Genomic DNA, 20,429 nt, shown 5'->3' with positions numbered 1-20,429 from the left:
TCTGATTCATGATAAATTAAAAATGCAGTTGAAAATCCACAGTTAATGACTAGGATTATCTCAGGTTTGACATAAAACACATTCATCCAATATGCATTGCATCTCAAAAGAAATCCACATTCTTTCAAGTTACAAAGTAAATCATTTAAAATCCTGACAGACAAGCCATACCCTGTGGACCCAAAAGAATTATTTTCCTAAGCTATTAACGATGCTTAGTGTTCCAGATCCTCTGCATGATTTTCTGGTTGTTTTTTTGCCCTTTAAACTTGTGGTCATTACAAGCACAAGTTACTACATGAAGTATGCAGATATACCACTTCTTAAAGGGAAAAAACAGCAATCAACCAACCCAAAAGAGTATCGAAATCCCTTTTAAATTTCTCTAAGGTGTTTTTTTTTTTTCCCTGGATGGAGTGCGGATAACCATGTCCCACACTGCTCGCACAAAGCCGCAGAAGCAGCTGCCACAGGAGGGGCTAGAGCCCGGGAGAGAGGGGGGGCCAGGCAGCCGCTGCCGAGCTTCGCTACCAACCTTGAGATTGAAAGAATTCATTGCGATTGGCTGGTCGGATCCGCACTATCAACCAATAACAGCGTGGTATTTAAAAAGGACAAATTGCAAAGCCGTTCGTAAGAGAGGTGACGCCACCTGAGCTGCTATCCAATAGAAGCGCTTATCCCTGAAGCCAAGTATTTGCATAAGGGACCTATAAATAAGGGAGTGCGCACACTGCCGAGCATTCTGTTGCTTGCGGGTGACTTGAGAACTGTCGCAATGCCTGAGCCGGCTAAGTCTGCTCCTGCGCCTAAGAAGGGCTCTAAGAAAGCTGTAACCAAAACCCAGAAGAAGGGGGACAAGAAGCGAAAGAAGAGCCGCAAAGAGAGTTATTCTATCTACGTGTACAAGGTACTAAAGCAGGTGCATCCCGACACGGGCATCTCGTCTAAGGCCATGGGCATCATGAACTCCTTCGTCAATGACATCTTCGAGCGTATCGCCGGTGAAGCCTCGCGCCTAGCGCACTACAACAAGCGCTCCACCATCACTTCTCGGGAGATCCAGACGGCTGTCCGGCTGCTGCTGCCGGGTGAGCTGGCCAAGCATGCAGTCTCTGAGGGCACCAAAGCTGTAACTAAATATACTAGCTCTAAATAGAATATCACAAACCAGCAGTTTTAACCCAAAGGCTCTTTTAAGAGCCACCAATTTTTTCAAGTAGAAGGGCTGAATTGCTGTTGATTTTAGGAGCTGCAAAAGTAAACCTGATCATTTGTATGTCACCAGTGAAGTGCTTTTTCAGGTAAGTGAATTGAAGCTATTTAATTTCTGATAGCGGAGAATTTTTAATTTGCAGCCCGCATCCGGCATAAAGGGCCGTTTAAAACTTGAGCACGCAACACTAGCTGGTTTTCACTGTGGCGAAAAAGCAGCAGCCAACTGTGCCCCAGTGCTTTGGCAGCTCGCTCGGTTTCCAGAACTTAGGAGTCCCGTGGAGAAGATAGTTGGGCTTTTTATTTTAGAAGAGCTTGAATTCCTCTTAGTATGTCCGGTAGAAAATTCTGCTAAGAACTTGCACTATGCCTGTAAAATAATAATTAAAAACTATTTCTGTCTCTTTCAGTGAATAATAAATCTTTTGAAACCAAGTCTTCCAGGTGCGTTTGTAGCTTGGTTTCACTTTAAGTATGTTTTAAGCGCGGGTCTAATTCTCCCTCTCCACCATTGCCCCCACACACATCCCCTTTCCCCCGCAATACTCTCTTTTTCCAGTGAGGTAGCTGCCATACTTGATTAAGTAGAATTTTTCTTTACGAAAGGTTTTCCGGTTTAAAACAGCGATGGCCAAATGTGTGCAGGAGTTAATTCACTGTGAATCGGCGTGAAGCCGGGGCTGTCAGTGATGTGCAGAGACTTGGGGTCAGACAGCTGCGTTCGACTGTCCCGCCGCACTCACTGTGAAAGTGCAGCTTTGCCCGCAGAAACTGTAGGGTGAAAGCAGAACGGGAGCACTACGCACGCGTTTTCCATATCCCTTATCTATCCCGTTTTGCCACAGAGCCCCCAGGAAGGCGGCCCGTGCGGCGCCGCGCGTAACCGAGCATGGGGGAAGTGTGCGTGTGGGGTCACCGCCTTAAGAGGCGGGGCTTGACATCAACGGGGTTTGGCCGAGTGGGCAAAAGGGACCAATCCCGTCCCCGCGCGGGACACTTAAGCCTTCCCCCGGCTCCGCAGCGGAGGGCCGTGAGCTAGGGCTGGTGCCGGCCTCGTTGAACTCCGGGAGGGCGGAGCGCTTAGCGCTCGCCGGGCTCCTGAATTGTACGTAGGAAGCAAGACTTCCTTTTCAAGTTAGCTCTGGTCTCCCATGCAGGCTGCGCAGGCCGCCCGCCTTTCGGAAACGGTAACTTTCTTAATCTAGTATAAACCCCTGCCAACCCCTTTTCAAGATTTGGTTGTGCTGCTGCGATTACTGTACCGTTCCCCTTTTCAAGATTTGGTCGCGCTGCTGCGATTACTGTAGCGTTACAGCTCTTTTTAAGTTCAAGTGGGTGGCTCTTAAAAGAGCCTTTGGGTTTATTTAAATGAGTAGACTATTATTTCTCAGTCTTTTTACTTCTTTTTGGGCGCCGCCTTCTTTGCCTTGGCAGCTTTGGGCTTGGCTGCTTTAGGTTTGGCTGCTTTGGGCTTCACCGCCTTGGTTTTAGCCGGACTCTTTGCTGCTTTCTTCGGGCGACCTGCTTTGGCAGCCTTCTTAGGACTTTTAGTAGCTTTCTTGGCAGCAGCAGCCACCGGCTTCTTCGCTTTTTTGGGACTTTTCTTCACTGCTACAGCTTTCTTGGGCTTCTTGGCAGCGCTGGCGGGCTTCTTGGCTGCCGGCTTCTTGGGCTTGGCTGCCGGCTTTTTCTTAGTTGCTTTCTCCTTTGTCTCGCCTGGTTTCTTATTGAGCTTAAAAGAACCAGAAGCACCGGTGCCCTTAGTCTGCACCAGGGTACCTTTGTTGACGAGGCTTTTGAGCCCCAGCTTGATGCGGCTGTTGTTCTTCTCTACATCGTAGCCACCAGCGGCCAGCGCCTTCTTGAGCGCGGCGAGGGAGAGCCCCTTGCGTTCCTTGGAGGCGGACACAGCCTTGGTGATCAGCTCGGTGACGCTGGGGCCCGCGGGCTTCCGGGCTTTGGAGCCGCCCGCCGCCTTCTTCGACTTCTTGGCGGCGGCCTTAGCACCAGGAGCAGACACAGCGGGGGCGGCGACGGGCGCGGTCTCCGACATGGCTGCAGCAGTCGTCCACGGATCGGGGGAAACCACTGGGCCTGAAGCGGGTCCGAGGCCTCATATTTATAGGGAGGGGCTGCGCGGTGATTGGTGCTCTGAAGTGCCCGCCCCGCCGCCCGGCGGAAAGCTCCCGTCTCCCCTCTCATTTTGTGTTTCTTAGGAGGCAAAAAAGCCGGGTTTTATCCAAATTTCGGTCATGCACCCCCCTCGGTTCGCAGCACCGTGGAAAAGAAAGACTGTTGTTCCCCTCGGCGAAGTTTCTCTTCGGAGAGGCAACGGGTGAGTTAAAAAAGAGGCGATAAACCCCGAGTCCTGGACCCGGAGAGACCTCGGGAGGCAGAAACTTTTGTTTTTCCTTCTAAATAAAAGCCGCGAAGTGGTCACCTAAACTTCCAAAGTAATTAATTGTTATTCTTTAAAGGGTCTTCTCTTAATCTGAACTGAAAACAGGACATTTGAACGGATATTTTAAGCACAAATTGGTTTCAAAGAGGAGGAAGTAACACAGGTTCATCTTGAGCACTGAATATGGATTAGAAATTAGCTCCTTTGTCCCAAATCCTTTACCCCTTTCAAAATAATTTAAATAAATCCAATTAGTGCATGATGCAGCAGGGCAAGAAGGAGGTGAACGTTCGGTGAGGGGCTGTTTGTATCCTAGAAGGGAATGACTTTTTTACAGCATAGCAGCCTGTGCTGTCTTGCTCAGTGTGCACACAATGCAGGCACCATTCCCGAATGCTCTGCTACTAAAATATTTATTTTCCTAATAAATTAGGTGACAGAAGAGCTTAACACGGACAGGTTTTGTTAATAATTATAATCAGCACCCTGTCACTTCATGATTTGGCGGTGGTTTCTTTTCTGACACTGCTTGATTGGTGAAAAATCTGAGTCAACATTATCTCAGGAGACACGACTGCAGCTGAGTGTTTCCCAACTTCTGCACAACAAAACTCGCTCCCGTTATCGTCTTGGACTCCACTTTTGTGGCAGATTGTGAAATATTTGGTGATGTTTTGGTTTTGCTTTTGCTTTTGTTGTGGGGTTTTATTTTTTTGTTTGTTTGTTTGTTGTTTTTTTTTATATATATACTCTTCAATGACAGATTCCTGCACTGGGAGTAATATGAAAACAATATATAAGGCTAACATACGTGCTGTGCTGAAACAGCTGGCTGTGAGCAAGAGGGGGAAGTCCTCCCCTGCACTTTACCAAGACCACATGTAAACAGGTTAAAACTAAAAGTATCTTATTTTTCAAAGTACAGAGAGTTGAAAGGAATATCCCCTGATATTTTCCTTATTGCCTACAACCCTTTGTTTTGCCATAGGCCTGTAAACTGCTTGTTACCTCTTGGCATTGTGACTGTCAGTGGTACTAAAATGTTGCATGGTGTTATGATTAAAAGTCTTCAAATCGATCATTATTAAAACATGTTTGTTGACCTATAATCACCAATTTTCTGTTTCTATTTTAACATCTGTATGGTGGTGTTCAGCACTATAGGTAAGGTAGAATCAGAACTGGGAACAGTCCTGTTTACCTCAAATTGCCCATCCCAAAATTGCCAATTATTCCAAAACCCACTCAGATTTCAGTTTCAGCAGCTCAGGCAGAGCTGTGAGAAAACTGTATGAAAAATTACTAATTCAGAATGCCTGTTGGTATGAAAACCTGTAGGTCAAAGAGTTATTAGAAGGCTTTTAAAGATGTTGGTGAGTTACTTCAATTCCACCCAGCCTCAGAAAGGACAAGGCCGGGGGGGGGGGCAATTTCCTTGCAACATCAACTTTGGGACTTTGTCCCCGAGAGCAAAACAATTCATTCCACATGGAATCTTATTTTTAGTGTTTACCAGCAATTAACATGTTCCATTTTACTGAATTAATGTTACAACAGGTTTTGTTCTAAATTGAAAAATCGAATTTTCAAGAACTTGGACTTTACAAATTTGGGGGTGTTTGTGTGGGTTTGTTTTTTTAGTTAGAATGTACAGCTCCTTTTATGAGAAAGTGGGTGGCTCTAAAAAGAGCCTTTGTGTTAACTTTTGAAGTGGGAGCCTTCCTCAGTTTTTACTTGCTTTTTGCCTTATGGCTGTCGGTCTTCTTGGGCAGCAGCACAGCCTGAATATTGGGCAGCACACCACCCTGCGCGATCGTCACCTTGCCCAGCAGCTTGTTGAGCTCCTCGTCGTTGCGGATGGCGAGCTGCAGGTGCCGCGGGATGATGCGAGTCTTCTTGTTGTCACGAGCTGCGTTGCCCGCCAGCTCCAGGATCTCAGCCGTCAGGTACTCCAGTACGGCTGCCAGGTACACGGGGGCGCCGGCGCCCACCCGTTCCGCGTAGTTGCCCTTCCGCAGTAAACGGTGAACGCGGCCCACAGGGAACTGCAAGCCAGCTCGCGACGATCGTGACTTAGCCTTGGCACGCGCCTTCCCGCCTTGCTTTCCACGCCCAGACATCACTCTTAGCTCTCCTCCGCTGCTTCCAGCTGAACTGACACGAAACACCACTTGTTATGGCCCCCCTTTTCCGCGCCCGGCCTCTTTTATACCTTCCCCGGGCGCCCGGGCCTGCTTTCTCATTGGTTGCCACACGCTCCCTCTGGCTACTACCAATGGCGCTGCGGATCCAAATCCACCCAATCAGAGAGCGGCCCTCCCCGCCGTGTTACCCCCGCCCTCCAGCAAATGAAGGGAGGGGATTGGGGGGGGCCCTGGAGGGGTGCTTCTGGAGTAGCGGCGGGGTGGGTGCAAGCTCCGGTTCCGCGTACGGCAGCCACCTCTGACCCCTAGCAGTGACCCAGGAATTCATCTTACAGGGAAACGTATGCCTGAGGAGCTGACCCCCAGGAACAGGGGGAGCCCCTTGCTAGTGCCATTGCTGTTGTCTTAGAACCCTGTATTTAGAACCTAAAAAATGCTACTACAGGATTATTTATTATCATGAAGAAATGCTTGTATCAGTAGGCACATTTGCAGCCTAGCACTACTGATATCTGCAGAAACCAGGCAGGAACACATAACAGGAATTTTCTCTGCTCCAGGATAAAATTACTCAACTGTTACTGCAATTAAACTAATACAGTATTATTTTCAGGGCCATTCTGCAGAACACTAGAAATTACTCAAACTGGAGAATACTCCACTATACAAATAAGCTGAAGTGACTTTAAGATCAAATATTTGGTATATCTGTCCCTATTTTACACCAGGATTCCTGTTTGGTTTTTTTTCCTTTACTCGAATTACCCAGTTTCTCTTTAGTCCCTGACATCTTTTCCTCTTCTTCTGTATTTTGAGCAATGGCAGATACTATCCTTGTTCCAAGCAATGAAGGAGTCTGCACGCTGGACTATGCCACATCATTTTGCTACCCCAGTGTTGCACAGCAGTCTTTTCCTCCATTCTGCCCTGTTCCCTAAATTCCAGTTCTGTGACTTCTTTTGTTCCCTTCTTCATTCACTGATGCTTTTGGACTGTAACTCATGGTTCTTTTTTATAATGCATCCCAGGTCCCATTACATGGGTATCATAAAATTACAGTGAAGGGAGCAGTGTGTGTGCCAGACTATGCTTGGTTACCCTTGGATATGAACACTGGCATGGTTCAGGGAAAGACAGAGATATGACTGCTACACAGCCATTCATGATGGCCTAGCAAAGAAAAAAAAAAAGAAGAAAAACCACCAAAAAAAACCCCAAACAAAATAAAACAACCCACAAAACCAAAAAACCCAAACAACCAAGGAAAAAAAACAAAACCACACCCAAAACCCCAAACAAACACACAAACAAAATGAAACCCACCCAAAGCAATCAAACAAACAAAAAACATTTCATCTAAACTATGCCCCACAGAGCAAGAAAGAGTCACATCCTTCTTTCCAGAAGGGTACAGTAATAGGAATTCTGGTCTAAACTGTTCAGGATTATAAACAAGGAAAAATAAACATGTCATAGTGCACACAAAGTACTGTCACACTTTTAATAATGCATGGATAAATGGAAAAAAATAATCTTGATATTGCAAGTATTGCCAGTTTAGCTATGAAAACTCTTTGTCATAATTTCTGATGCTGGGGGAGAAAAGGTTGGCAGCAGTCTTTCAAGATGGATTTGGTGTTTCTGCCATGGCACATCATTCATGTGGATGATGAAGAACCAGACATTTACTTCACCAAGTTGTATGCCCTAAGATGGATAAGCCATTTCCTCAGCTTGCGCTAATCAGCACAGTTTGAATTCTCAGTTGTAAGGTTAGAATCTCAACACCTGTAATGATGTAAATCTACCTCCACTGATTTTCAGGCATATTTAGAGCTCAGATCTGTCACCTTGTGAGCATGTGGTTTGGTCACCAAGTTGTCACACAGAAGATGGGCACCGCTGCTGTTCCTCTCTCCCTTTAGTCTTAGATTATGGCTCCGCTCAGAGCAAAGCCACTGGCAGGTGAGCACTGGCTTTAAAGACTCCATTAATTTCTTGAAAGAAAAATGAAATAGTAAAAATTTTGACAGTCCATAAAAATGTAGCCCAGCAGTCCCATAGATTTTAGTCCAAATAGGACTGCAGGACTATGTCCTAATTGGGAAAAAGCTGCCTGTGATTCATAGGAAGAGGAGGAGGAAGTTGCACAGTTAGGTGAGTTGGCAGCACAGAAGTTTTTGCCTGCTTCTGAGCATCACAAGTAGCTACTCTTAAGCATTGTGTTTCCTGTCTATACAGGCAATCATTTCACTTCTTGCTGTGACTGCAATAAATACATTCCAGAACTGATTGTGTTCAGCACCTGAGTGCACAAATTGAAGTCAGGGCATCCACACATCGCATTGCTTTGATAAAAGGGACAGGAAGATCTTACATCTTTGTGCTCCTTCCACTTAGAACTGTATCAAAGGCAAGAAAGAAAAAAAATAAAAATAAATCACCCACATGGGCATAGCTGAAGAGAAACCACAGCTCTGGTGATTCAGATGAGTTATCAGCCCCACATGCAACTTTTCTACACACATAATCACAGGTAGCCATACAGCTCCCAACTTCATGTATTCATCCAAAACCACAACAGAATGTGAGAAGCCTCCTGTACAAGAGCCACAGAAGACAGTGGGCACCCTGGCCTTGGATTCTTTCCATTAAAAACAAAACAAAACCCAAATCCAGCTGTTTCATTGTCAAATCCAGCTCTTCCATGTGGCCACAAAGCCTATTCCAGGACTACTCTCTCATACACCTCCCTTCTCCACAACCCCTTAAAGGCATCTTAGAGGTCTACCAGTAACCACTCACCTGTTTTACACCCCCCCTTCACCTTTCAGCCCAGACAGGATAAGGAAATGCCCTTTCTGATATGTACAGTCCTTCTGCACCACAGTTCATATTTTTAGCCATTTTAAAGTTGTAGCAAATTCAAATCCATTTGTCTCCATCTGAAAACGATAGGTAAAAACACACACACACACACGTGTTCTCTCTATCCCAACACAAGAAAAGGTGGCTCAGCTATGTGAGAATATGGCAAAAGGAACATAAATAAACCAAGGCTCAGAAGTACCACAATGACGCTCCTTCTCCAAAAAATCACCATTCACATGTTTCACTTGAAGACAAAAATGTCTTAAAAGAAAAAAAAGCTGAAATATAAAGAAATATAGCTAAAGATTTATGATACTACTAACACAAGTGCAATTAACGCCTGAATCAGAGAAAGAACTGTTATACAAACCTGTTTGCGTTCAGAATTAATGAAAAACAGATTTGAAATTTTCAAGTGTAAGTTCAGGTAGATAATAATTCTGTTTCCTCAAAACACATTTAACTTCAAAACAGTGAGTACTCAGCTAAGTCTGAGACAGCCAACTAAAGGTATTGTTTAAGGTATCTGTTGGTCTGGCTGCTTGGTATAAACTCCCTTCATTAAAAATCTAAAACTCCGCAAATCCAGAAATATTCATCTAGAAATTGGTACGTTAGAGGTCTCACTCTTGAAAATGTTAAGAATCTCTCAAGTTCTTCAGCAGGAACAATGCAGAGCTTTCTCAATTTCTTCTATGCTGTATCATACTTATGACACTACTAGTACGTTTTGTGCTCAAATTCAGTGTTCCAGACAAAACTTTGCATATTTGCATCTATTATTTATAATGCAGCTACTGCTTTTCTTTTCTGAGGTTCAGAATTCCTCTATCTTCCCCCAAGGCCAGCAAAGAACCTCCCCCCATTTCCATTCACATGCTAGCTTTAAACAAATCACAACGAAAACAGTATTTTAATACACTGAACATTTATTGTCTTTCAGAAGACAAAATGAAGTCTCCCCAGCTGATGAAAGCCATCAAGATGACCATAAAGGGGATAGGGTGCAAAATTCCAGTGTACAGTATATGCAACAAGTTACCTCCCTGACTGCCCTGGAAGAAAGATGATTGATCAATCTCACTGCAACTAAAAAACAGGATTATAAAATATTTACAGAAAGGAACAGTACAGAAAATAAAAACTGGACAACCATATGTGTATGAAATGCTGCTAACACTTTCCTGTCTCTTTAAAAACCTGTTTCACTACCCTCACCAGAGCATTCAGGATGTGAAAGGGTTCAGGCAGAGCATAGTAACCCCCTACTCCCACACCTCCCTCCCCAGAGGGCCATTATTCCCCTCCAAGGAAGGGGGAGGACTTAAAGGAAGCAGCATCACCACCTTTACTGTGATTTCCTTCCACCAACTGGACATGCTAGCTCCTGAAAGGAGGTCCCCAGCCACACCTCATCTGCAGCGGTCTCTGTCCAGAGCATACTGGCAAGTTAACCTATGGGTAACTATTAACAGGCAAATATTCCCTGTAATGTTAGCCCTTTCATTGCTTGAAGGAGAAGTTTTCCTTCTCCTTCCTGGTCTGATCTGTGTTCAGAGGGGCAGGAAAGCCAAGTAGGACTACAACATGTCACAGGAGACCCTCCATTTCCTTCATGAAGGCTTCATACACATCATCCTTTGTCTGTACAGAGATCGGGGCAGATGATCCAGCCTTAGGGGCAGCTTTGGTTAATGGAAGAGCAGGCTCATCATCCTGTTTTCTCTGGGAGGCAGCCGAAGCCCCTTTATTCTCCCGACGCACTCGCAAGGCAGTGGGCACAAAGCGAGTGATCTCAGCCTTGGGGTTAGTGATCTGCGGCTTGGCACTGATAGTGGCCGTAGCTTTCTTCTCAATGGTGGCTGCACTGGTGTCATCCACCTTGGGGCGCTGAATCAAGCTGGGTGGGGCACTCAGAACCCCAGGATTTGGAATAGGAGCTGGTGGAAAGAGCCCAGGCGGGGCAGGTCCTAAGGGAGGCACCAGAGGTGGCCGTAACATGCCTGGACGAGGAGGAGGGATACCTGTAAGAAGAAAAGAAAGTATGAGCTGACTCCACACCTGGATGTCTTAAAAATGTTTGACTAAAAAGAATTCCACAGGCTCTGGAAGCCAAGAAGGAAAAACAAAATGGGAACAAAACACCCCCAACAAGAAGCAGTTAGCACTGGCTTAAAAAAAGTTTTCAACCCTGCACCAACGCTGGGTTAAAAATGCTCCTGCTCCTCAAATTTCAACAGCTACAGGAGCCTGTGTATTGCTCCCTTTCAAATTTTAAAGTTAAAACCTGAAAAATAAAGTTTCTTGATGATCCATCCCACTGGAATTTCAGACTCATCAGAAATGTCTCTGACCAGGCACAAAAAAATAAATATCCCTATCTCCAACTCATTAAGTGAATTATACCATCCAGGGGTTATTCAGAAACACTCCAGCAGAAGCTTGAAATCCAAAATTCCCTTTTTGAGGGCATGTTTCTTACTACCAAACTACACACAGAAGTATAGAATTACTTGCTGGCATTGCACAGAAAAATGTAATAGCACATAGCACAACCCACTCACACAAAGACAAACCATTAACCAATTATATTTACTGACTCAGTCACCACAGTAAAAACTGGGAAAATAAAGCTAGAAGAGACTTGTGTTGAAGTACACAGAACACTTTACCTGGTGGGGCTGGAGGGGGAAGACGAGGGGGGGGACCACGTGGAGGAGGACCTGGGGGCAGGCCTGGTGGGGGACCTGGTGGAGGGCCTGGTGGTCGTCCAGGTGGAGGGCCTGGTGGTAGAAGTCGAGGTAAAGGTCCACGCAGTCCTGGTAAGCCAGGAGGTCTCAGGAATGGAGGAGCTCCTGGAAACATGCATAGAAAAGAGAAACTCAGTTTATGGTTAAAAAGAACCCCAAAAACAGCAACTATCCCATCAGCTAATATTGAAGATCTTCAAAAGTAACTTGAAATCTGCTCTAGAACTATCCAGCCACCAGATTAAATAGGTCTTCTGAATATCTCAAAAAGAGGCAGCAGATGTAAAGTTAAGAGTAAAGCTTCATTATAATAATCAAGTGGAAGTATCTTTTCCCTCTGAAAAGAGAGCTCCTCTCCATGTAATGAATCAATAGCTGAGAACAGCTACTGAGCCAATGCTGTCAGAATTTTAACAGCTAAAAACTTTTCATGCTGGCATTTAATTGCCCTTCTGGCTTTTAAAGTAGTTTTGCACTATTGAAAGTAACTGATTTGTGCTTCCCCCTGTAGGAAGTATCAGAAATGGAGCAGCAAGGAAGACAAACTTTGGAAAGCAAAATTTGCCTGCCCCCCAACCCAGAAAATCATGCTACTAATGTGCCCACATAGAGCAGAATACATTAAAATTGTGGTATATAATACTCCTCACTATAGCCCAACTATTGATGTTTGCAATTTAAGAACAAGCAATATATTTATATACTTCAACTACAAAGCAACCTGCCACTGTTACTCAGTTCAGCTATACAGCAACCCCATCAACTTCCAGAAAATCAACTTTCTCCAGATCAAAGAAACTCGAGTGCTTCCCCTCAAAAAATCATGCACTATAAAAGAAAATGGTACCAATTAGTCTTATTATTAATAGTCTCTAGGCAGCCCAACATTGCTGTGAATTCAAATGTAGTACTTACTTCATTTGAGGATATCTTCCCTAATAAGAGGGAAATACATTCATGTGGTAGAGTAGCAGAAGCCTTCACACTCTAGCTTACATTAAAAAAAAAGAAATCTACACCAAAACCTAGAGCTAGGCAGTGGTTCCCAAACCTCTTTCATCATGCCTCACTCAGTGGGATGTGGGGAGATCAACACAAGAAGGAAAGAAATCAATAAAGGAAATCCACCCTACACTGGAGGGGCACATAGCACCAGGCCTTATGCTTCACATTCCAATACTATTCATGTTGCAACTACTGCCTCCTGTCAGTGTTACAGCTAACAAACTGTAACAATGCCCACCAGGCTGACTACAGCAACAGAGGTCTGATGCCTCAAAAGCACAGTACAGCAACAACAGATTGACCACAGAAGAGATCACACAGGTCTCATCAACTACCACAGGGGGCTTCTGTACCCTGTCTGCAACACATTCTACAGCTTCAAAACTCCCAAACTGATAGATTCTGTAGTACCAAGTGCCTGCACAATTCAAACCAGAGTACATCAAGTGTTTACCTGGTGGAGGGCCAGGAGGAAGGCCAGTGGGTGGGCCTGGGGGCCTCAGTGGAGGGGCAGGAGGTGGGCCTAGTGGAGGTGGCCCAGGCATAGGAGGTGCCTGTATCTGAGATGGAGGAACAGGCTGGGGAGGTGGTTGCTGCTGTTGTGTCTGGGAGGCTGCAGTAGACGACCCGGTCTCTGTAAGAGCTTCCTCACTGAGTTGTTGCTGTTGCTGTTGTGATGCCTCTTCAGAATCCGAGTCCTCTTCCTCTTCCTCCTCTTCTTCTGAATATTCCTCCACTTCTCTCCCTTCTTCTGGAATTTCCTGTCCTGGAAATGGAGACATGCTTGTAAAATCCATCCACAGGTAATATCTTTGTGAAACACCACAGAAACTGAGCATGCAAAATAAAAAAAAAAACAAACAAGAAAGACCATTGAGTAAGGTATTTCTCAACAAAAAGAACTGAGCGTATTTAAACAGAAAATTAAAATACAATAATATAAAAGTCACAGTTCTGTGACTGCGTGTTCCTGTGGGAGCAGAAACTTCTACTACCAACGTGAACTGCGACTATGTGACCTATGGTTGGTGGCAGCTTGCACAGGTAGCAGGGCATATGGGGGCACAACATCAAAATAAACATAGTCCCCATGTCCAAGAAACTCCAGCACCTTTGAAAGATACTGGGGTGTCTAAAACAGTCAGACAAAAGAAAGAAAAAAAAAAAAACTTCACTCTTGGTTAGCTTATTTCTGAAGAAGGATCTTTTTAAAGACTACAAATCCTTTCAGGTTACAGGCTGAGCCCAGAGCCAATCACATCCTTTCTTTTTCACTCATATTCAAACAAAACAATTGTTTCAAAGTTAAGAAAGGTAAACTTTAAAAGAAAAAAAAAACAAAAAAACAAAAAAACCACCCAAACAAAAAACCAATACCTAAAAAAAAAAAAAAATCCATATAGGTTGCTACTGTAACTTCAACTGCATGCAAAAAAGACACACTACTAGACTAAAATTAATAAAAACCCCTACCAACAATATCTAACCACAGTTTATTACAGTAAAATATTTACTCTATAAAATAAAACCTGTTGAAACCTAATAAGCTTACCAGAAAAACATTAACTGGAAGCCTAATGCCATATCTTCACATATCCATCTCACTCACCTGCCATTCGTAACATCATGGCCTGGAGTGGAGTCAATTCTTTCATGTTCTTTTTCTTTTTTCGTGACTTCCCAGGCATGTCTGCAAACCGCACGCTGTGACCTGGAGAAAGCAAAGCAAAGCAAAGCATGGGCAAGAGTGGTGGGAGCTGGGAAGAAAATAACAGAAATCAGGTAACATTTAATCTACCTACTATGGTACCTGCTCATTGCAGGGGGGTTGGAACTAGATGATCTTAAGGTCCTCTCCAACCCCAACCATTCTGTGATTCTGTGGCTAATATATCATTCTAATTAGTGTAATGCTGCTCCTTGCATAAGGGTTAATATACTGGTGTTATTGCTTATTTAAAGTTTTGCTAATTCACTGTCATCCATCAATTGGTCTTCCCCAAGTAATGAAGAAAAAAAAATTATCCAAAAGAATCAGTGGTACGAAACATAGTTCTTAGTTGCTCAAGTGACCAAAAAGTGCATATATTTTACACTGAGCCTTAATTTTCTGTAACATACCCTGACAACTCAACGCTTCAGATGAAACATGTCTTATTAAACTAACTCAACTGTTAAGAAAGCAGATCCACATGAAAGATGCTTCACTTCTAGATAGTTTCCTTCTGATCTGTTTGTTAATGAAATTTCTTCAGCTGAAATTCAGACAAGTTAGAGCAGAGTCATACAGCAAAACAAATTAACTTTCCTCCCCTCAGCCAGGAAAACAGACACAAACTCTGTTAAATAGTGTTGATCTTCTGAAAAATCAAAACCCAATCTATAACTTCCCATATCATACCTGATTTCTTTTCCTCACCACCTTCCCTCTCCTTGTCATTATCACGATGCAGGAAGTCCTCGCCATCGCTGTCTGCATCTGACCTGTCACTGTCACTATCGTCACTACTGTCATCATGCTTGTCCTGATCCATATCCTCAGGATAACCTTCATCTTCACTAGTACTGGACATGTCGTCATCATGCCCTCGCTGTCCTGTGGGAAGCAAAGTATTAGGAAATGCACAAACTCTAAATACACTGGTGTGAAAGACTGAATATTTTGTATGTCTACAGTTAGACAAATTCTCCTAGCAACAGCATGGACATATTGCCAGCTCTTTGCTGTTTAGCTCATATTCTTAAAGAATGTTTTGGGAGAGTCTATTTGTAATATTTTCTATTAAGCAGCTGGTTAATTTGCATAGCAAACAAGCGAAGGCAGCTCCCATCTGCTCAACTGGAACAAACAAATGAGTTGCAATCACCCACCACTGAAACACTTGGATGTTTTCTGGTGTGCAATAAAGCTGATTTACCCATTTGCTAAAGTTCCTAGAGATGGCACAGCAACTGTGAAAAGGAAGACCTAGTTTCACCTAGAAAATGCGTACCCAGGGTTGGCTGGGGCTTTTCTCGTTGTGGTGCTGGTTTGTCGTGGATTTTGGCTTCAGTTGGGTTTGTTTGGTTTTGGGGGTTTTTTTTGGTGGGCTTTTTTTTTTTTTTTTCTGTTTTAGAAGGGGTAATAGGAAGACTTCTTTGAGACTAGTTAAGTTTAAGGGATTAATAGGTCCAATGTTTCAGCACTGTTAAGACTACATCAGAAAGCTGTAATTAGAAGCTTCAATATTTAAAAATATAGCTGATAAAATTGCAGAATACCAGGATCAGCTCAGAGGTCCAATCACTTAAGTCCTTCAAGTAGCATTAACACCCATGCTGCCCAGAGAATAACTTGTGTAGGGCACACTACATTCACAGCAGTACTATCTGTATGAGAACGGACAGATCAAGCAAAATCTAGGGCAGGGAAGTTCTTACCTGCTTCAGAACTGTAAGAAATCTCCTCTTCTCGCCTTCGAGGAGCCATCTCCAAGGTGAAACCCACTTTACGGCCATACATCTGGAGGACCTGAGGTGGTGGTGGGCCTGGTGGAGGTCCAGGGGGCTTTCTCCCTGGAGGTAAACGTGGAACACCAAGCCCAGGAGGAGGAAGTACAGAAATGGACCGAACTGGTGGTCTGGAAATAAGGAAGGAAACAGAGATATAGGAAGAGAAAGAAATGAAAGCAAACATACGCTTAATAGAATTCTTTAGCCTTCTTTCATCATTGCTTACACAGCAGCCTTCTAAAAAGACATAGGAACATTTACAGATCTGTCCCAAGGAGTTTACAACCTCATACAAAGACATGACTGCAGAATATCAGCCAAAAGCAAGCTTCTCAGATGGCAAAAAACCCTCTTAAGGTTTTTTGGAATCTAAGGAATCCCACCACAGAAGCCAAATGAAGTAATCACAAAGTCGGTGAAAACAGAAGACTATTCAGAGAGAAATAAAAAGACCTAGCTGTAGAATGAGAGACAAGTAAACTAGGAAATTAAACTGCATATACTATCAAGACAAAAGAATACATAAGGTATGCCAGTTTAAGGGGCATCTATGATAAAAGTGGCAGAGCTCTAAGTTTTACTGATATACAGAAAGACAATAGATTATTACTCAAAGCAATTTAAACAAAACCCTGTAACAGTAGGGAAAGATTAAAAAGGGTTTTGGTTAAAAGAAAGTACAATTAACTCACACATAATTCCCAGTTTCTGCTAGTCAATATTACCTCTGCGTCTACCCATAGTCCCTCCCCAGTAATAAGAGTGCTCATTTTTCACTTCCTCTCCAAGTTTCTTTCTCCACTTACCCATACGCTGATGTCTTCTTGAGGATAGAAGGTGGTTGGGCCCCTGGAAGGGGAATGTCCTGGATGAGGATGTTGGAGGGAGCATGCGGCATATCTGGTAAGGGAATACTTTCCACTTCTACATGCTGAGCATTCTGGGCAGGGGGGAAAGGAGAAGAAAAAAAGAAACAACGGATTACTCCCACAGAAGCTCCTGCACAATCTCATTACCATTCAGAGTACAGAACACATGGGACTTGCTATCACTTGCCAAAGACTTCTTTTGTGGCTTGCTGCAAGAAAACACGGCCTAAAAAACAGACATTCAGGAAGATGTCAACAATAAAAGCTTTCAACACAAAACAAAACACATGAAGTGCACCTATGAAAGGCTTTAGTACTTCAGTCAAAACCCAGACAAGCTTCCATCTCTCTTTAGACCTTCAGTTTCCAAAGCAAAGAGGCTGTAGACACAGACAGGTTGGACAGAGCCTTAGGCAACATGGTCTAGTGTGAGGTGCCCCTGTCCATGGCAAAGCACTTGGAACTACATGATCTTAAGGTCCTTTCCAACTCAAACCATTCTATGATTCTATGCCTGTATTTTTTAAGTATCCAGAATGCACGAGTTACAGGCTGCTGCATATTCTAAAGGGGAAAAAAATTTTTAATTAAAAAAAGTTTCACAGATATTTGCACTTGGGCAACATTATGTTCTCCAATATGGTAGGGAAGAGCATCAAATAAAGCTCTTTAAAGGAGTGCCAAAAATTCTCATTAATTCCAGCAACAGCCTTCACAGAAATTCACAGAAATATCAACTGCACACTCACAGCCTGGCTCTCTAATATGGAAAACAAATTCTAACATGATTTATTTTTAGCAAAAAATCTTTTCCCCCATGATTTCATGTTGAATGAAATCAGTATATCATGTTGAATGAAATCAGTATATCAGACACAAACTCAGACTTCACTACCCCCATGCTGCCCTTACTGGAAATGCTATGCAAGTAAGTAGTTAATATGAGCCACATAACATATAGTCTGGTCTTATACTATAAAAGTTTATCCTTTGTAATGTTTGCACCTAAGAAACAGATGGAGTATACACTACCACAGTTAAAAGGCTGAAATATAACAAGCATTACCTTGACAGCATCAAAATACTGGCTAAGTTGTGATCTCTTCTGCTCATACTCTACTTCCAACTTGCGCAGTTCTTTGTAGATGTCAGGATTTTCCTTCTCGTAGAGCCGCAAGATACGCTCAAAAGTCTCACGGAGTTTTTTGCGTTTATCTTTCAGCACTTTTTCGTTAAGTTGTGGCTGTTGTACTGGGTTAAATTCTAATCCAAGACAGAAAAAACAACACCCCAAAATTCCTTAGTTACTCTGCTGCACAACTGTGATTAATCAAACATCTTCAAAGGGAAGTACAGGGACTGTAGGACAAGGGGAAATGAGTTTAAGCTTAAAAAGGGAAGTTCAGGTTAGATATAAGGCAGTTATCTACTGTGAGGGTGGTGAGAAACTGGCATTTTATCAGCCATCTTCTTGGGGGAGGGAGGGAGGGAGAAGTCATCTTCGATGGCACCACATCACTTCAAATCACGATCAATGCCCAATTACTCATAAAACTGTCACTTCTAACAGGAAAGGAAAAACGTTACTCTACCGTAATCTTTCAGACATCCCATGAAACTGTGTTGTCTACATAAAGCACCACCTAAGTCCTATACCTGGTATATCCACTTACCCATCTCATCCAATTTTTCCATGTCCCGAATAATCTGCTTTGGATCTTTCATCTTCAATACAGCTGCTCGTACCATCATTCGCTGCTTTTTGTTCTAAGATCAGAGATCAAGCAGATCAGAAAAGCAGCACAGGAAAAAAAAGAGAAAGAACATTTGTACCAAATACTCCCCTCTTAGTATGTTCAGTCTGCAGAAAAAAAAGGTGCCTCAAAATGCCCTGCAAATATTAACCATGGCACAAGCCAGCAGCAAAGGTAATTAAAACTTCTAGGAATTTAAATCCCACTATTTTGCCATATACAAACGTTTCTATAATTCATTCACTCAAAACCACATACAATCAACAAGATAACAAGTGTCTAAAGGTATGCAGTAAAACACACTAAAAAAGTACATGAGTCTGGGGTGGTTTATTTGTTGGGGGTTTTTCGTCTTTTTTTTAATGCCTACGTTCTTACAACGTTTCAAAAAGCTGTAGTCATGACAAGTTAAAAAATAGCAGATTATGAGATTATTATATTATATATTATGAGATTATATTATAGCAGATTATTATTTATTACTAAAAAGAAGAATTCTGTCTGTTTTCTTAAGCTACTTGTTTGAACAGTATATTCCAAAGTCAGTCTTAGGATATCAACCAAAACATGTGTAGTCTATCCATCAGCCACAATCACAAACATGGTACACAGTAAGCAGAATGCCAAGTAAATGTTCCTGATCTCTTCTATTTACCTTCTTTAGTTCCCTTTTCCGAGCTTCCTTCCCTAGAGAAGAGGGGAAAAGAAAGAAAATAAAAACTTGAGACAAATTCATGAAGAACCTTTCCTTCAAGACTAGTGCTGCGTCTCAACTGTTCAGTCATTTTGCAAAGACTGCAAGATTGCAACTGTTTAATTCATCTTCCCAGTGAGAGAGAAATACAGCACAAAATAGACTTCTATTTCATGTGTGTTATACAGAAAATAAAGGAGATGTAGGAGCCTTCACATCTCCAGAAGCAGGGGTGTTTCTACACAAAGAAAGAATAACAGGCAGGAAAAGTCAGTGTTATGTGCAGTCATGAAAGGATTTCTTCCCAGAAACAGAAGTTAACAACAGACAATGCACTTTGAAAATATGTAAGCTTTGAGTATCCATTAAAAACAAAGCATATTCACCATGAAGTCTGGATGTTTTTTATCTGCTTAGCATTGGTAACACCTGGCATGTTATTAAAAGGGAAAAAGAGTTAGCCAAGTCTCTCATGCAAAATTTGCCATGCTCCTCAAATTCTAGCCTCAGACAGATTAACTGTGTCCCAAGCAGCAGCTTGCAGTTTAGCCAGCAGCTAAGTACAAAGTCCTTTGAACACTGACAACCACAGTGTATAAATACACAGCAGAATGAAGCAAGCAGCCTTCTCAGAGAGTTTTTAAGCCCACCAAAACTGAGAAAATATTTTTTAAGTTAGGGAAGCTCAGTTCTGATTCACAAGTGAGGCCCTTATCCTCAGAGAAAGCTTTCCATCTGCCTCCTGAGGACCCTCTTACCCCCCATTTCCATAAGCTTTTACTGATACTTACGCGCCTGATCTGTGGGATTCATAAACTTCCCACTCTTGGTGGATGATGTAGATCTCCGCCCCATTTTGACTTTTTTATTTCTGCCTCAAAAAAAATACTTAAAAAGAGGGAGAGACCTGGAAAAGATGACATGGTTTCAGTGCCTATGCAACAGTAGCTTGAGTACTCTTAAATCTCTTTCTCTGTATCAGCAGGTTGCTCCCTCAAAAACCTCAAACGCTCAGGCATTTACATGAAAAATTACACAAAATTCATTAAAGAGTAGTACTTAGTTACAGTTAAGTACCTGCTTACTACTGCTTTACCAAATATCTATTTTAAACTAATCAAGTAGTTCATTATTATACATCCAAAGACTCAAAGAAGCTTCTTGCTTACATTAGAGGGGCACAGTGAAAACACGCTCTCTTTTTATAAGTGCACTCTAAGGGCCCATTTAGCTT

At 42.9% G+C, this 20,429-nt stretch overlaps 4 protein-coding genes across 4 annotated transcripts; 1 reads left to right on the top strand and 3 right to left on the bottom strand.

The window, feature by feature from the left end:
• The first annotated feature begins 748 nt into the window (after window positions 1–748).
• LOC133214170 (histone H2B 1/2/3/4/6) lies at window positions 749–1,210 on the top strand. Its single transcript, XM_061356912.1, has one exon. The coding sequence runs from the start codon at window positions 779–781 to the stop codon at window positions 1,157–1,159; it is 381 nt and encodes a 126-aa protein (XP_061212896.1). The 5' UTR covers window positions 749–778; the 3' UTR covers window positions 1,160–1,210.
• A 1,337-nt stretch (window positions 1,211–2,547) lies between these two features.
• Window positions 2,548–3,294, bottom strand: LOC133216701 (histone H1). Its single transcript, XM_061361667.1, has one exon. The coding sequence runs from the start codon at window positions 3,266–3,268 to the stop codon at window positions 2,612–2,614; it is 657 nt and encodes a 218-aa protein (XP_061217651.1). The 5' UTR covers window positions 3,269–3,294; the 3' UTR covers window positions 2,548–2,611.
• A 1,974-nt stretch (window positions 3,295–5,268) lies between these two features.
• Window positions 5,269–5,736, bottom strand: LOC133216703 (histone H2A). Its single transcript, XM_061361682.1, has one exon. It carries the CDS (start codon window positions 5,734–5,736, stop codon window positions 5,347–5,349), a length of 390 nt encoding a protein of 129 aa, XP_061217666.1. The 3' UTR covers window positions 5,269–5,346.
• A 3,806-nt stretch (window positions 5,737–9,542) lies between these two features.
• On the bottom strand, window positions 9,543–20,131 carry WBP11 (WW domain binding protein 11). The gene is made up of 11 exons (XM_061361890.1): window positions 19,987–20,131; window positions 19,157–19,188; window positions 18,421–18,514; window positions 17,814–18,010; window positions 16,685–16,818; window positions 15,807–16,006; window positions 14,788–14,982; window positions 13,996–14,097; window positions 12,841–13,152; window positions 11,304–11,486; window positions 9,543–10,655 (listed from the first exon to the last, which is right to left on the bottom strand). The coding sequence occupies exons 1-11, from the start codon at window positions 20,048–20,050 to the stop codon at window positions 10,222–10,224; spliced, it is 1,947 nt and encodes a 648-aa protein (XP_061217874.1). The 5' UTR covers window positions 20,051–20,131; the 3' UTR covers window positions 9,543–10,221.
• Window positions 20,132–20,429: the final 298 nt, after the last annotated feature.

The sequence above is a fragment of the Neopsephotus bourkii genome, unplaced genomic scaffold (genome assembly GCF_033783945.1).
Source record: "Neopsephotus bourkii isolate Nb327-2 ecotype Australia unplaced genomic scaffold, CSIRO-AGI_Nbou_v1 NB_107, whole genome shotgun sequence".
Lineage (NCBI taxonomy): Eukaryota > Metazoa > Chordata > Aves > Psittaciformes > Psittacidae > Neopsephotus > Neopsephotus bourkii.
The sequence above is the reverse complement of the archived record's forward strand: the minus strand, read 5'-3'. Positions and strand labels throughout refer to the sequence as shown.

Coding starts and splice junctions, on each gene's coding strand:
- LOC133216703 (XM_061361682.1), bottom strand. CDS start 5,736: ATGTCTGGGCGTGGAAAGCAAGGCGGGAAGGCGCGTGCCAAGGCTAAG.
- LOC133214170 (XM_061356912.1), top strand. CDS start 779: ATGCCTGAGCCGGCTAAGTCTGCTCCTGCGCCTAAGAAGGGCTCTAAG.
- LOC133216701 (XM_061361667.1), bottom strand. CDS start 3,268: ATGTCGGAGACCGCGCCCGTCGCCGCCCCCGCTGTGTCTGCTCCTGGT.
- WBP11 (XM_061361890.1), bottom strand. CDS start 20,050: ATGGGGCGGAGATCTACATCATCCACCAAGAGTGGGAAGTTTATGAAT. Junction 18,011..18,420: donor GGAAAAATTGGATGAGATGG/GTAAGTGGATAT, acceptor GTCTTGGATTAG/AATTTAACCCAGTACAACAG. Junction 11,487..12,840: donor TCCTCCTGGCCCTCCACCAG/GTAAACACTTGA, acceptor GCATGTTTCCAG/GAGCTCCTCCATTCCTGAGA.